Genomic DNA, 16,552 nt, shown 5'->3' with positions numbered 1-16,552 from the left:
TAAATACAACCAATCCAATCCACATTGACAGAGGGATCCAGAGGCATTTATTTACTTTAAACACCTTACTTTATTATATTTTTTAAGTTTATGACAAGGATCACAGGCATAAACAAAAGGGTTTCTAAAAGCACACGTTCCATAGGAATTGGCCTGGCGTTGGCAAGATGCTATAAAAATCTGCCGTCTCTTATATTCCTAATCATCTCTCCTCTATTAATTGTCATGGTTTTCTTTCTACCCATAAGGTACAGATATAATGGCATTTAACAAACACACCTGAGGGAGAAGTCTGGCGTCTGTCAGACCTGGCTGCTGATTCCAAATCCCCCACTCTTTGGCTGTGTGACCTTAAATGAGTCTCTTTAACCTCAGAAAGTTTTTGTAGTGATACAATAACCATATGAACAACTCATGGAATTATTCATGAATGCCTGCATGATGCCTGGTATAGGCAAGTATACAATAAATGTTAGCAATTATTATTATTATTACTAATATTCTGATTTACTATAAATATATCTTACTAAGGTCACACGCAAGTGTGAACAGATGCCCCAAAGTACCTCCTTATCAACCTCGCCGTTAGTTCCAGGATTTCATAACAGGCCAAAGTATGCTAGGAGTCACACAGTCAATGTGAGGATCTGATTTTTAAACCAGAAAAGGTCCTGCACTTGAGTTTGAAGTCATTTAGGTGGGAACTAAATCTGGCTCTGGGAATCACTAGAAGGAGAGGCAGGGCTGCCAGAGCTCTGGCGCACTCTGCCGTGGACATCGCCTACAAATCGCCTCATCAAATCACACCTTCCATTTGAGCCCACAGAGTGTCAGTACAGCTGGCCCTTCGCCTGTTTAATAGAGACATTTACTAATAAAGTAAATAGGAAAGAAGCCCACAGAACCTAAGTAAGCGTGGCTCCAGGGTTAACATTTTATAAGAGACGATTAAAAACTCTTCACAAGAATCACGAACATAGAGAACAGGCTGGTGGTTGCCAAGGGGGAGGGGGTCGGGGGAGGGGTGGAGCGGGAGTGCAGGGTTAGTAGATGTAAGCTGTTATATATGGAATGGATAAACAACAAGGTCCTACTGTACAGCACAGGGAACTATATTCAATATCCTGTGATAAACCATAAAGGAAAAGAATATTTTAAAAAAGAATGTATATACATTATAACTGAGCTGTACAGCAATAATTAACACAACATTATAAATCAACTATACTTCAATTAAAAAACAAATAAAAACTAAAAATGCAACACACACACACAAACTCTTCACAGAGTTTTAACAAAATAACCAGATGGATACTTTTTTAAAAAAAATCAATAAGCTCTGACTTTGAGACCAAAGCTAGAAAAAGAATCAGGCTACTTCCTCCATTTTTTGACACTTTCAGGTAGTCCCTACACACTGGGAGATCACTCAGGTCTCAGGTGATATTTATTTACAGTGATTGAACATGCAATTGCAACATTTACACATTTTTTTCCTGTCAGTGTATTCTATTAGATCTTCATTCATTTGTTCAGCATGTGTCAGGCATTGAGCTAGGTACTGGAGAGCCAATGATGAGCCCAATATGGTCCCTGCTGGTAGGAATTCCATGGTGCAGTACGCATTGTCTGCACTGAAATGCACTTATGCCTTCTGCTAAACAATACCGGAGACTGGAGGAGTAAGAAGGGACAGAGGGCATTCTCACCTCCACATTCAGACGCATTCCAAGCTTCTGGAGTCTCCAGGGCCCCAGGATTTTCTGGTCTTGGGCATGGTTCACATGTGATTTGCCCTTCCTCATTTTGGAAGGTTCCATTTGGACATAAAATGCAGCGTTCTTGTACTCCATCGTAGTATGTTCCAGCCCTGCAACTGACTAGCCAAAGGGGGAAATGATCTTGTCAGTGAGGGCACAGAGGCCAAGGAAGGATGATGTGAGTGCTAGAGATGAAGGTAAACAGATGGCACTGACCCCACACTCCCCCATACAAACCCCCTGAATACAGAATGTGTGCCACCTCTGGGTTCCCTGTGCACACCTCTCTGCCATGGTCTCTGTCACCCACTGTTGGAGGCATTTACAGGTCCTCCCTCCCTAGACCATGAGCTCCTTGGGGGCAGGGATCACAGTGGTCCTAATTATTTTTGAACACAAGCACTTGATGACATTCCCTACTTCACAGGAGGAGTATAAAAGTGAAAATCATTCACTGAACACAGGACTGGTGCTGGAAGAATAGAGAGGAGGGGGCTATTAATTCTGGCCGGTGGCATCCTGGAAGGCTTCCTAGAAGAGGCCACATTCGTGTCAGGCCTTGAAGGATGAGTAGGAGCTCCCGAGATAGGACGAGCGGCAGGTTGTAAAGATTCATGCCTGACATATGGGAGGAAAGGGAAGAAAGGAAGGTTGGGGATAGATTGAAAAAGTCCTTGAATGCCAGGCCTTTGGATTTTATCCTGCAGGTAAAGGAGCCATTGAAAGGAGAAGAATAAAACCAGAAGCTGTGTTTTAAAAAGCTCACTCTCTGTTGGCTGTGGGGAGGGTGATCTCAAGGGTCTTACAGATGACCTCTGCAAAACAGCATGCTTCATATTTGTAATAAAATTGATACATTACAAAGAGCAAAGCCTAGTAAATGTCTCCTGAAAGAATAAACTACAAGGAAATTAATAAACTATGCTTCTGATTATATTTTGGTGTTCTTAGTTAAACATGGGCTCATATCTTATTTTAGGATATGAATACAAATATACTGAAGTGGGTTCCCTAGTATATTATTTAAAGAATATCATCATAACCACCAAAGCAGGCTTTCTGATGTCTGACGTTTGTTGAGTACGTACGATCTACTAGATAGTGTGCCACGAGTTTTACACACTTTATCTCATTTAGTTCTGGAAACAACCCAAAGGAGCTAGGCGCTATGATTAGCTCCATTTCACAGAAACAGAGACTTAGGGACATTAAATAATTTGGCCAAGGTCCCACAGCTAATCTGTGAAATACACCTACAATGAGATCAAGAGCTTTGAGTTTAAAGAGGAAAAAGGTCATTGAATAAAAGTGCCGACTGAATCACAATTCCAGACTTTGCCAAGGATTCTCTATGGGGCATTAGGGGAGTTTGACTGGAATAAAACACATTTTCTTTTATACCTAAGCTGCTAAGAAATAGAAAACAAAATATCACATGATAAAATTAGCTATTATAGCTCTTGAATGTGTGTAAGGGGGAATACTGGTTTTCATCCTACCCTACAAATGCAATTTGTATATGTACTTTTAGGGTTAAACATGGCAAAGTTCTCTACTACCAGTAATAAAAATGTCTTTTCATTATTTATTTACCCCATAATTTAAAGAAAACTGAGGCTTTTTAAAAAAATCATAGTAAGATGAAACATGCCACATTTCAAATATTATTTTTACAATTAAATGACAGCAATCAAAGTCTACTCTAAAGTCTACATCTTAATACTTTTTTATATTGTTTGGATTTTCTTTTACAATATTCACATATCATTTTTATTTAATTTAATGACATTTTTTAAAAAATTAAAAGTGAACCAAACTCTTGGCAAACGACATTATAATGGGTATGAGGCACAGAACTCTGGCAGACAGAGCCTATAATTCCAGACTTAGTCTCTAAATGCAGCCCTACAGGATAATGGTTTCCATAATTACTCTGGTTTCAGCTCACCTCCCATGAAAAGCTGGGCTGAATTATGTACTAGGAATTCATGGCTTTTTATCCTGTGTTCCACCTGACTATCCCAGTGCCTAAAGCACGCCGGTAAATGAGAGCATAACCCCTTCATGGCTCTAACAAGCCAGCTGTCATGAAGACTGGCAGCAAGAAAATAAAACTAGGGCTGTTAGGAGCTCCTCTAGCCCAAGCCATGTCCATTTTGGGAACGGCTGTTTTCATAACACTCATTCACCTAAAGGGACGGTGCCCATACGACGGCAATGATTCCAACAGCCCCATGAATCATAACTTAAGAGTCAGATCAGTTTGGTCTGTTCCATCACTGTTCCTCTGACAGAAAACGATCCCCTTCATATAGGTGGACAAGAATGGACCTGGTTCTCTCTGCGAAGAGTAACTCACGCTGCTCTGGTTGTCCACTCCTTCTTAGAACTATTGAAACCCCGCAAAGCCTTTTCAAGGTTACATTTTGTGAAGCCTCAAGATATCCCACATCTGTTGCAATTTCTCAAGTGAGCAAAGGACTGAGAAATGCCCCTTGGGCCGCCCTGCAGAAAAGAGGGCACCAGTTCTTTTTTCTCACAGTGAAAGGCCTGCTCCACATAAACAAGCTCATCTTGTCACTCACAGTTTCCATCTTCCTTCCAGAGAGAAAGACGTACAGAAATAATCCATGGCAAGCACCTTCCAGATTAATTTGTTCCTTTCACAAGGTAAAAATGGGCTAAACACTAAAAAGCGATTCTGAAATGTCATGAAGAGACCCCTGAAAACAGCTCTTTGCAAATGTGCTAAAGATCTGACCTAAAGAGACCTCAATGCCAGTTCCAGTTGCTTCTCTTTTCTCCTTGAGCAGCCAGCTTGTTTTGCTGCCCCAGACAAAGGAGTCAATTGCCCCCAGAACACTTTGCGATCACAGCAAAGCTTTTGTGTGTCCTCAGTGACCATTAAAATCCCATTCTCAAATCCCACACAGCTGTTTTCTCTCCCCTTCAAAAAAAGAAAGCCTTTCTGATGCAAAAGGGAGAGACCAGTGGGGACCAGGATTAATGGTGACAAAGAGACCTGAAGGCTGGCCCTCTTTTCAATACCACAGCCTTTGAGTATTTCAGGCTACGGACAAACACTATGGTCTCTCTGTGGCTAAGATGGTGAACCTAATAAAAGGGGTCACTTTCCAGCATCTGACTGTTTTCTTAAGAATCACCCCTTGCCTTCTGAAGGAGACCCACAGGCAGCCCACCTGGATTCCCAGGGTCTCCTGGAGCTGCTGCTTTGTCACGGCTCAGAGGCAACGCCGCTCGAGGCAGTGCTGTGGCCTCAAGATCCTGATTTGAACTCCTTTTAAATGAGTGTTTCAGGATAACAGGAGAGAGCACTCCCTTGGGCCGAGAGGTTGATTTGTCACGTCTGTCCAGGTTTTTGGTGTGTGCTCAGTTTGCTATTTGAAAACATTCTTATAGTTGGGGCAGAGAGATGAGCCGGACTTGACGCCTTTCTTGCTGAGTTTCCCCAGTGCATGCTTTTTTCTTCATGCCTAGTTAATGGGACTGAGATTTCACTTCTTCTAGAGTGCCTCTTTTGCCCTCAATTTAAATATTTCCCCAAAGATTTGCCCTTGGCCCTCTCTTCTCTTAGTGTTGGCAACTATCCTTGGGATTTCATCTGTTGTTCCTGTGAAGATTCATCTACTGATTTATTCAATTAAATACTTAGCACTGATTATGTGCAGAGTACTGTTCTGGGGGCTGGAGATACAGCAGAGGAGACAGACAGGGCCCTGCCCTAACGGGGCTCTCATTCTAGTGGAGAATATGAACAATAAATGAGCAAACAAACAAATACATAGTAGAATGCTAACTAGAGGTAAGTGCAATGAAGAAAAGTAAAACAGGTAGAGAGGGTAAGGCAAAGAGTGGTGGGGATGGAGTTTGCATGAATGCTATTTTAGAAGAGTAGCCAGGAAAGGCCTCTCTGAGCAGACAGCAGAGTGAAATGAGAGAAACAGCCTTGTGATGGTATTGCCTAACAGCAAAAGAGCCAATATAGCAGGAACATAGTGAAAGGGGCTGGGTGATAGGATATGGACTCTAAAAGCAAGCAAGGGCCAGCTTACGGAGGTTCTTGAAGGTCATGGTAAGGAAATTAGACCTTACTCAATGTGTGCTGGAGGTTTCAAATGGGGCAGTGAAATGATCTGACATGTTTCTAGAAGATCTTCTAGCTACCGTGTGGAGAACAGCCTGAAGACAGGCAAGGGTAAGGAGAACAATTCAGAGCCCATAGCAATAGACTGGGCAGGAGATGGTGGTGGTTTGGAACAGAGTGGTAATAACAGAGGAAGAGAAAACTAGTTAGGCTCAGGATATAATGTAAAGGCAGATCTGACAGGATTTGCTAATGGATTCAGTAAGGAGCATGACAGAACAAGAGAGGCCAAGAAGACTGAGGCTTTCAACTTGAGCAACTGGGCAAATAGGGATGCCAGTTACGGAGATGAGGGATGAAGGAGATGAGGGAGAAGTGGGTTTTATTTTGGAGGGAGAGAGGAGAATAAAATGTTTTGTTTAGACATGTCAAGTTTAAGATATTTTCTGGCCACGCAAGTGTTGGTATTGAGAAGGCACTGGTTATACCGGTGGTCTCCAAGGTAGACTACTACACCTCAGGGGTATCATTTACATTTACAAAATGATCCAGAGTGTGAGCAAAGCATTTTCATATCTATGTGTATTAATTTTTATCTAAAAAATAAGACATAAAGAAAGGTTCACTGGTTTAGTAATTAAACCAGATTTACCATGGTGATCATTTTGAAATGTACAGAAATATCAGATCACTGTGTCACATACCAGGAACTAACATAGTGTTGTATATCAATTATATTTCAAAAACAAACAAACAAACTCACAGAAAAAGAGATCAGATTTGTGGTTACCAGAGCTGTGCAGGGCTTGGGGGTGGGAGAAAGGGAGATTGGATAAAGGTGGTCAAAAAATACAAACTTCCAGGTATAAGATCAATAAGTACTAGGGATGCAATGTATAACATGATAAATATAATTGACACTGTTGTATGTTACATATGAAAATTGTTAAGAGAGTAAATCCTAAGAGTTCTCATCACAAGGAGAAACATTTTTTTTCTATTTCTTCAATGTTGTATCTATACGAGATGATGGAGGTTCACTAAACTTATTGTGGTCATCATCTCATGATGCATGCAAGTCAAATCATTATGTTGTACATCTTAAACTTATACAGTGCTGTATGTCCATTATATCTCAATAAAACTGAAAGAAAAATAATTTTTTAAAAGTTCTTCTGTTAAAAAAAAAAAAAAAAAAGATTAGGGACTTCCCTGGTGGTCCAGTGGTTGAGAATCCGCTTTCCAACGCAGGGGATGAGGGTTCGATCGCTGGTGGGGGAACTAAGATTCCACGTGCTGCGGTGCTACTGAGCCCGCGCGCCACAACCAGAGAGAAGCCCACGCACCGCAACGAAGAGCCCGCGCTGCAACAAAAGATCCCGCGTGCCGCATCTAAGACCTGACGCAGCCAAAAAAAAAAAAAAAAGATTAGTCCCTTAGTCAGTCCACATCTCCACAAGTCAGAGACACATGTGAAGACACAAGGTCCCCAAGAAAGAGACCTGTGGGTGGGGAGGGACTGACTGACTCACTTCTTTTCAGTGTCTCGAGAAGAATTTCAGTTGTGCCTCATTGAATAGATTTCCTGATTAATATTATCTAGTTTCAACCAACTGAACCATCACAAAGTAGAAAGCAGCTTCAAACAATTCCTGTAGAAATCCTGGGCCCATGATGCAGAACCAATGATGCAAGTGCAGGTGAACCACAGGGAAGTGCAGAGCTGACACACCTTGTTCTCCTGGTACTAGCTCTTGTCAAACCACATCACGGGATAGAAACAGTGACAATCTAATCAGATCTGACAAGAGTTAAGCCAAAACACTAGTAATGAACAAAAAGACTATTTGAAAAATGATTTACCACCACTACTGTTCACAATGAATCTTGCCTAGTTGTCAATACGGTCCCTCAGAGACTAGCCAGCTATTTGAAATTTTATGTAAACTGTATCTCATTCTTCTACTTGTTATGTTGTACACAATATATTAGCCAATAGTACGAGTGTATAATTTTAAAATAAGTAAACATTCACAAATTCAAAAGTATTTCACTGTGTGCGTGTATATGTGTGATCAAAAACGTTCAGCACCTCTAGAACGGAGAAGTCCATGATTCAGATAGAGGTTAGAGCTGGAGAGGGCAGTTTGGGAGTCACTAGCATGTGGTGGTATTTAAAGCTATGGCGCTGGATGAGGTCACCGAGGAGAGTGTGAAGATAGGCGAGGGGCATGGAGGACTGAGCCCTGGGATCCCTGATGTTTAGAGATAAGAAATTAGGGGAGAACCAGTATGGAAAATGAGAAGGGAGCAGCTGGTGAAGCAGAAGAAGAACCAGAGGTGTGTGGTGTGTGAAACCCACGACAAGAGTTCCCAGGAGGAAGGAGTGATCAGCAGAGTCTGAGGGACAGCTGGCAACTAGAGTTGGTAACATGGAAGTTGCTAGAAATCTTGGCAAAAGCAGTTTCAGTGGAGAGGTTGGGAATGAAAACCAGATTGGCTAGAGTGGAGGAGAAAATGGTCGGTGAGGTAGCAAAGACAGCAAATTTGGATGAGTCCTTCAAGGAGTTTTGCTTTACAAGGGGGTCAAAGAAAGGAGGCAGGATCTGGAGAGAAGAAGGAAGTCAAAGGAGGATTTGTGTGGGTTTTAAGACAGGAGGTAGGTTTGTGTGCTGTTGGAAATGATCCAGTAGAGACGGAGAATTCTGAGACGGGGGTCGGTGGGGACAACGGCAGGAGCATCGTTTTTGAGACGATGAGAGGGAATGGGTTCCGGAGCCCCAGTGGAGGAGTTACCCTTAGGAAGCAGCGTGGGCTGTTCATCCATTTCAGCAGCAGGCGAGTCAGAGCATGTATGGACAGACGCAGGATAGGAGGGTCAGTCCGCACATGGAGAGGTGAAGTCGTTTTCCTAGACTCCCACCTGCCCGTGGACATTTCTGCCTGGGAGTCTTGTTGCAAGTCAAATTCAACTTTCCCAAGGGGAATGCTTCTCTTCCCTTCCCTGCCCAAGCCTTCCTACCCCTCTGGCTTTACCCTCTTTCTAAACAGCATCTCTATATTCCCAGTCACCAACGCTCCAAACCACAGTTATCACAAACGTCTCTCCTCCCTGCTGCAGCATCCTACAGTTGTGTCCCTTTTGTCCATCCCCTATGCTTCATCCCCATGGCACTAGTGTCCTTTGCTCCTCCCCATCTCGTATCTAGATTTCTACAATAACCTTCCAATGATTTCCCTTGCCTTGTGTTCCTCCCGGCCTCAGCTCTGTTATTACATGCTGCCATCAGATTCACCTTCCTAGGGGCTTCTGGTGGCACAGTGGTTACGAATCCGCCTGCCAATGCGGGGGACACGGGTTCAAGCCCTGGCCAGGGAGGATCCCACATGCCGCGGAGCAATTAAGCCCGTGCGCCACAACTACTGAGCCTGTGCTCTAGAGCCCGCGTGCCACAACTACTGAAGCCCGTGCGCCTAGAGCCCGTGCTCTGCAACAAGAGAAGCCACTGCAATGAGAAGCCCACGCACCACAGTGAAGAGTAGCCCCCGCTCGCCGCAGCTAGAGAAAGCCCACGCGAAGCAATGAAGACCCAATGCAGCAAAAAAAATAAATAAAATTTTTTAAAAAATTAAAAAAAAAAAAAAAGATTCACCTTCCTAAAGTGCTTCTCTGACTGCTTCACTCCCTGGCTCAAAAACCCCCTTGACTTGCCTCCCCGCACTTTTCAAACTCAGCCTTTAGTCCCCTTTTCTGTATCTGAGTTTTCATTCTTTCTCATGCCCTCTCAAGAGCCCATTTTTTTCTGCTTTTCCTATAAATCTTTTCTGATTATTTCTTCCCCAGTGATCACATTCATCTAGCCATTCAACCAACCCACAGGCTTTTTCTCAGTGCCTCCTGCATATGAAACAGGCTGGGTGAGATGAGGGACATATAGGAAGCAAGTGCAGGATCAGAGGCCAAGTCAGAAACCTCTGAGCTCACCCCAGCTCTTTCCTCGTCTCAGTCCCCAACCCAATTTATCATCAAATGCTGTTCACGTTTCCTCCTAAATATTTCTCTAATCCACTGCTTCTATTCTACTCTATCTAGTGCCTTCATGTTCTCAATATCTCTTATGCAATGCATTCAGAAGCTCCCAGATCGGTTTTTCTGCCTCCAGTCCTGACCCCCAATTCAGTTAGAGAGATCTTTCTAGAATATAAATATGACCTTATGCTCCCTGATTAAAGCCTCTAGTGACACCTGTCACCTAGAGATAAATTCAAGGCTCCTTAGCAACATATTCAAGGTCTCTCATGACTTGGCCATGTTTTTCCCACTAGCCTAGCTGCTCACTGCATCCTACCTTCCACTCCAGGGTTAGTAATACTGAAATGCCAATAATGCCCTGTGCACATCTTGCTCAACCTCACTACCTAAGGCTGTTCCTCTGCCTGAATGCTCCTCCCCATTTATGCTTCATCTGTGCATCCTTCAAAACTCACTTAGGCTTTCTCTCTTTGGGGAAGGCTTCTCTGACTCTTCCCTGGGAGGGTTACGACTTGAGGGGTGCTGTCATATTTATTCAGACCTCCTCAGCACCCACCACAGAGCTGGCCCATGCAGGGCACTCCATACGAGTGCGGCATGAGTAAGATAATCACAGGGCACAGGCTATACGTGGGAGACGTGAGAGCATTCAATTTGAGATGGTTAGGAACATAGGCTCTTGAGTCAGATCTGAATGCAAATCCTGGCTCTGCCACTGACTTGCTGCATGACACTGGGAAAACTGCTTACCTTCTTATGCCTTAGTTTCCTTATCTGTAAAAAGGGCATGATGCAGAATGACTTGTGATGGGACTAAATGAGATGAGACATGTAAAGTGCTTAGCACAGGGCTGAACACATTAAGTGCTCAATACATGTCAACATTTTATTAAATTATGTTTTTTATATTAAAAGCGTTTCCTACCAAGTCCATGTGCTAAATATTGGTTTAATATTGGTCTATATTGCTAATATACACTTTATATTTTCCTTGATTTAAAACAGAAAAGAAATTTGCTGCCTGTTCAGTTCCAAATAATTTCTCAATTTTGAAAACTTAAGAAGAAAATGCCTGGCTCCTTCCTGCCTCAGGCCCTTTGCACTTGCTGCTATCCCCTCCATCAGAGCACCCCCTGCCTCTATCAGAGTTTTGCATGGCCAGCTCCTCCTTCTCAATTAGGTCTTAGCTCAAACGTCACCTGCTCTGACGGCCTCCCTGAATACCCTGTAGAGACTAGTAATCTCTCCTCCCCTCTGACCCTTTCTGTTTTATTATCTTCAATAACACTTATAATTTCTGAAATTATCTTTCTCTTTACTTTTTTATTGTCCTTCTCCCTCCATTAGAATGTGAACTTCATAAAAGCAGGTTTCTCACCCATTATGTTCTCACTGCTTCAACCTAAGTTCATAGAGTGGCAGAGAGTGGGATCTCAATAAATTCTGTTTTAATTAATTTTTCTCAACTACTGCAGAGGAACGCTACTACTATTAAAAGTTGAATTAAACTTTCCTAGTCTCTCAAGAACCCAGGCACTAGGATACTTCCCAGTTTGCTAGTTGCCTGGATTGTGTCTTTTTAAAATTTCAACAAGTTTTCAAAATAATCAAATAAAAAATTTATACTTTAGCAAGTATATTCCTTAAATAATGTATCCTTTATGAAAGAAAAATAGAAATCCATTTCATCATTAATTTTTTCTTTTCTTTCTTCTTCTATATATGAAGGACTTTATGAATTACTGTGAGCTTAAGGAATTTGTTCCTTGGAGAATATAGTAGCTATTTTTTTTTTTTTTGCCATCTTACTAAAATTGATCACAGATGGTATAAAGGTCACCTGCAGAGCAGGCTGTCCCCAAAGTCCTTAAATGTCAAATTAATGAGACTTTACTGTATAAAAATGACTATAAGAAAGAAAATGTTTGGTCAGAAGTGACTATGTTCTTTGATATAACTTGGGACTTAAAATTTTATTTTTTAAAAATGATATTGGAAAACCAAAAAATTCAATGGAAAAATAGGCAAAGCATAAGGATATTCTCAGAAGAAGAAATCTAAATCGCCACAGACATATGAAAGCATGCTCAGTCTTACTAATAATCAAAGAAAAACAAGTTAAAATGACTATTAGTTTTACTTATCAGATTTGCAAAAATTTAAAAGATCAGTAGGGCTTCCCTGGTGGTGCAGTGGTCAAGAATCCGCCTGCCAATGCAGGGTACACGAGTTCGAGCCCTGGTCTGGGATGATCCCACATGCTGCGGAGCAACTGGGCCCATGCGCCACAACTATTGAGTCTGCGCTCTAGAGCCCGCGAGGCACAACTACTGAGCCCACATGCCACAACTACTGAAGCCCGCCCACCTAGAGCCCGTGCTCCACAACAAGAGAAGGCACAGCAATGAGAAACACACGCACTGCAACGAAGAGCAATCCCCACTCGCTGCGACTAAAAGAAAGCCCGCGCACAGCAACAAAGACCCAACGCAGCCAAAAATAAATTAATTAAGTTAAATTAAAAAAAGAAAAAGATCAGTAATATATAATCCATGTTAGCAATGAGGCAGGGCAAAAAACACTCAGATACAATGTTGGAGGGAGTATATATTAGTATGTCTTTGGAGGGTAATTTAGCAGCATCTATTCAGTTTTAAATATGCATGTCCTGGGCTTCCCTGGTGGCGCAGTGGTTGAGAATCCGCCTGCCAATGCAGGGGACACGGGTTCGGGCCCTGGTCCGGGAAGATCCCACATGCGGCAGAGCAACTAAGCCCATGCGCCACAACTACTGAGCCTGTGCTCTACAGCCTGTGAGCCACAACTACTGAGCCCGCATGCCACAACTACTGAAGCCCACGCGCCTAGAGCCCGTGCTCCACAACGAGAGAAGCCACCGCAATGAGAAGCCCGCACACTGCAACGAAGACCCAACACAGCCAAAAATAAATAAATTTATTAAAAAAAAAATGCATGTCCTTTGACCTGAAATTAGACATCTACACGTCTATCCTTCAGAAATACTGGACATGTGCACAAAAAGAAAATTCACTGCAGCATTATTTGTAACAGAAAAATCAGGAATAACTTGATTAAATGTCCACCAATAGGAGTATGGCTAATAAACACTGATGTCTTAAAACAAATATAGATTAGGAAGCTTTAAAAGAAGTATGGTAGCTCCTCTGTTAGCATGGAAAGATGTCCATGATCTATCCTGTAGTTAAAAACAATACACAGCACTATTAAAACTGCATTGATATATTTTGTTTTTTTCACACATAAACCTACAGCCTATTTTCAATACAGCAGCCAAAGTTATTCTTTTGAAACATAAGTCAGAACCTTGTTACCTCTTCACTCAAATCCCTTCATTGGCTTTTCTCTCACTCAGATTCAGAGTCCTCACCAGGATTTCCACTCCCCACATGATCTGGCCCTCTGCTACTGCTCTGACTTTCTTCCTCTGCCCTCCCTCCCTCAGCTCTCGTCATCTTGGCCTTCTCTCCAGCCCTCAGGGGTTTTGTACTTGCTGTTGCCTTTGCCTGGGACTCTTTCCCCCAGATGTCCCCATGGCTGGTTCCTCCCATCCTTCACATCTCTACCCAAACGACACTTTCCAATGACCACTGTCCCTGAACACAGTGTTTTGGGGGAGTACACGCCTCCTCACCCCTCCCCTTGCCAGAACAGAATTTTCTATTCTACTTCTCTGCTTACCTGTTCGTCACCCCCTTACCACCTTTTGCTACAGGATATATTTCCTTCTTTATTGGTTTGTGGTCTGTCTCCCTGCTCCAGAAATGTAAACTCAATGAGGGCTGAGATTTTTGCTCTTTTGTCTCATTATTGGATTCCCAGCACCTAGGATAGTATCCAGCACACAGTAGGTGCTCAATAAATATTTATTGAATGAGTAAATAAAATTTCATTTTTATACGTGCATAAAAACAGATGTGGAAAAATAAACAGCAAACTATTGACAGAGATTATTTCTGGGGAGTGGGATTGGGAGCTGATGGGAAAGTTTCCATCCTAACTGTGTACATTTCTGTATCATTTGAACTATGCACCACTTAGGTAATTAAAAACTAAATAAAAAATATTTTAAAGGAAAAACATAATGGTCCCATCTCTTCTTCCAAGTGACTCAAAGCAGTCTTTGGGCTCTTTTCTAGAAACACAAAATAATTTCTAAAAAGAACTATCCTAGGTTTGTCTCCACTGCATGTGCCATCCGAGCTCAGAAAATACCAGTAAGCCTGGTTTCTATGATGTTCTAACACCATTAAATAGATCAGGAATATAAGACACACACACACACACACACACACACACACACACACACACACACCATGGTTTGCCCGTGTCAGGAGTCTGCTGGGTAAAAAGCCTTTCTAACTAACACACCTGACTCCTCTTTACACCCACTTCCTCCCTCCAGCAGGAGAAAGGAGTTTCACTGGTAGTTCCTTGTGCTGTTTCCTTGACATGGTAAAATCTTTAACACTGCCGTCAGGCAGGGTGAACCTGATGTTGTGGACTACAAAATTCATCCAGTGCTAGAGGGAGCTCTTGAGACAAGATACATGGCCTCTCATGGAAGCAAATCCAACCTAACTCAGCGTGATAAGCATCTCAGGGACACGTTCACACACACAACAGCCACACAAACCTTGTACTGAGTGTCTCTCACCAGCTGTCACGGTCATGAGGCCCCTGTTAAGTAACTCCTGATCCTCACCCTGAGGCCTTTATTCCCCAGAAGCACACCCATGGTAGTATTAATAATACTCTCACTGGGAGTTGTTCACAGGGCCCTTGACACTAGCTTTTCCGGAACTCTTAACTGGCCATAAACCTCCCTGGTGAGCCTGCAAGGCCTCTTCCCACAGGACAGAGGCTGGGGGAAGGGGTGCAATTCAGCTCTGAGAGGCCAGAAGGAGGCTGGCCCGCCTATCCCTGACAGTTTCTGCAACTCACCCTGGAAAGCAGGGCGGCAACAGCCAACTCTCATCACCATTTTGGTATGGAAACTGGAACTCTTAGAATTTTCAGTGAGAACCAACCAACCAGCTGGGTTGTTCTTACCATTTTTTTTTTTTTTTTTTTTTTTTTTTAGGAGAGTCAGCTGGAATAAAAGTCAAGACTATTTGAGAACCAGCCCTTGGTGGACAGTTACACTGATTTTACACATGATTTTCACTATGTTGTGGCAAAGCAACAGAGTTGGGCTGTGGACCTATTGCTGACAATTCTTCTGAACAAGTGCCTCTGGGCTCAGCTTTGCTTCTTCAGAAACACTGGTTTATTACTCCTTAGCTCAAGCATCATTTCTCAGGCCTCATGATTCTAATGACACTTCAGAAAGGACATCAATTTACTCTGGAGGGGTCTGGTTATCGAAATGCACCTTTCTTGGGACCAGAGCACAGGCTTTGGAGTGGGACCATCCATGTGACCTTGAGCAAGAGCACTTATCCCTCTGAGCTCCAGTTTGCTCATCTGTAAAATGGAGATAATAATACCTACCTGGTAAGATTACTGGGCGGATTGAATGAGGTCATGCAGATATAATGCTTAGTGTTACGCTTGTGACAGATGAGGATTCAACAAATGGTTACAGTATTACTGTAAAGAGAGACCCTAATTTCCCCCCATCAAAGACTTTTTAGGTAGAATCTCTCATAATTGCCCAGAACACTCTCTCACAACAAACAAATCTCAAGACTGACCACCCTGGAACGTCTTGCCCAGATTCCTCTTGCCTGGAACTTCATCAGAGGAATAGAATTGATATTGCTCAAGTTCCGGGCCTCAAGTTTAATTCTGATACATGCACACACACACATACACACACACACCACCACCACTGCCACCACCACCACCAACATACACTGGAACTGACACTACTAGAAAGCTTGGGCCATAGCTCAGGGATCTCATAAGGCAGCTGAGCGACCCCCAGCCTTGCCTCTGCACAAAACTATGGACAGGAGTTTGTTCATCGCCACCATGCGTCACACCAGAGGGATGATAGGGGAACTGTTGATAGTGGAGTGTCGAGAAGGCTCATGGATGCCTTATACTTGCAGTCCTGCCCCAGTTGGGGGACCACAGTGCTTTGAAGACCACGGTCCCTCAGATCCTTAAGGGGCAACACTCCCTCTTCTCATCAACCCTGCCTCTTCCATTCTGTCCCTCAACCCAACAGACAGTTATTAAGTGCCAGGCACTATGCCAGGTGCTGGGGGGCTCCTGATCCTGTAGGCAAGGCCAATACCCACATGTAGTTCTCAAATGAGTGTGGGTGTCCCAGGTGTTCTCTGGAAGAAGCCTGGGGAGAAAGGATGGGCCAGACTTGCTTTTGGTTACCCTTAGTATTTTTGGAGCTCAAGACAGTTCTGTTAGCAAGAATGTCCCGGCCAGCAGGCCACTCACCACATTGGTTTCCTACATGGCCCTGACCCACTCCACAGGACTCTGCCCAGTGTTCAGATGTTTGGGGAGACTTTTTAGCCACTTCGAGGTCCACGCCTGAGAGCTGGAGGTGAAACTGCTCCCTGTGGGCAGCCTTCCGGAGCGTGCGGATGGCCTTCCGGAGCCGCTTCTCTGTTCGCTTTATGATGCAACTCGGATCACAAGAGGCTGCAG

General features: G+C 43.3%; 1 protein-coding gene across 9 annotated transcripts in view; it reads right to left on the bottom strand.

The window, feature by feature from the left end:
* SCUBE2 (signal peptide, CUB domain and EGF like domain containing 2) overlaps window positions 1-16,552 on the bottom strand; it is a 64,463-nt gene that overhangs the window by 14,144 nt on the left and 33,767 nt on the right. For 8 of the 9 annotated variants that reach the window (XM_082341424.1, XM_082341425.1, XM_082341426.1 and 5 more), the window contains 2 exons: window positions 16,340-16,546; window positions 1,710-1,880 (listed from right to left, as the gene is read on the bottom strand). In XM_082341424.1, the coding sequence (XP_082197550.1) occupies window positions 1,710-1,880; window positions 16,340-16,546 (378 nt within the window). The remainder of the gene's footprint in view (window positions 1-1,709; window positions 1,881-16,339; window positions 16,547-16,552) is intronic. The other variant, XM_082341430.1, reaches the window with a different exon arrangement.

The sequence above is a fragment of the Balaenoptera borealis genome (assembly GCF_965194805.1).
Source record: "Balaenoptera borealis genome assembly, chromosome: 11".
NCBI lineage: Eukaryota > Metazoa > Chordata > Mammalia > Artiodactyla > Balaenopteridae > Balaenoptera > Balaenoptera borealis.
This window is presented reverse-complemented; position numbering and strand designations above follow the sequence as displayed.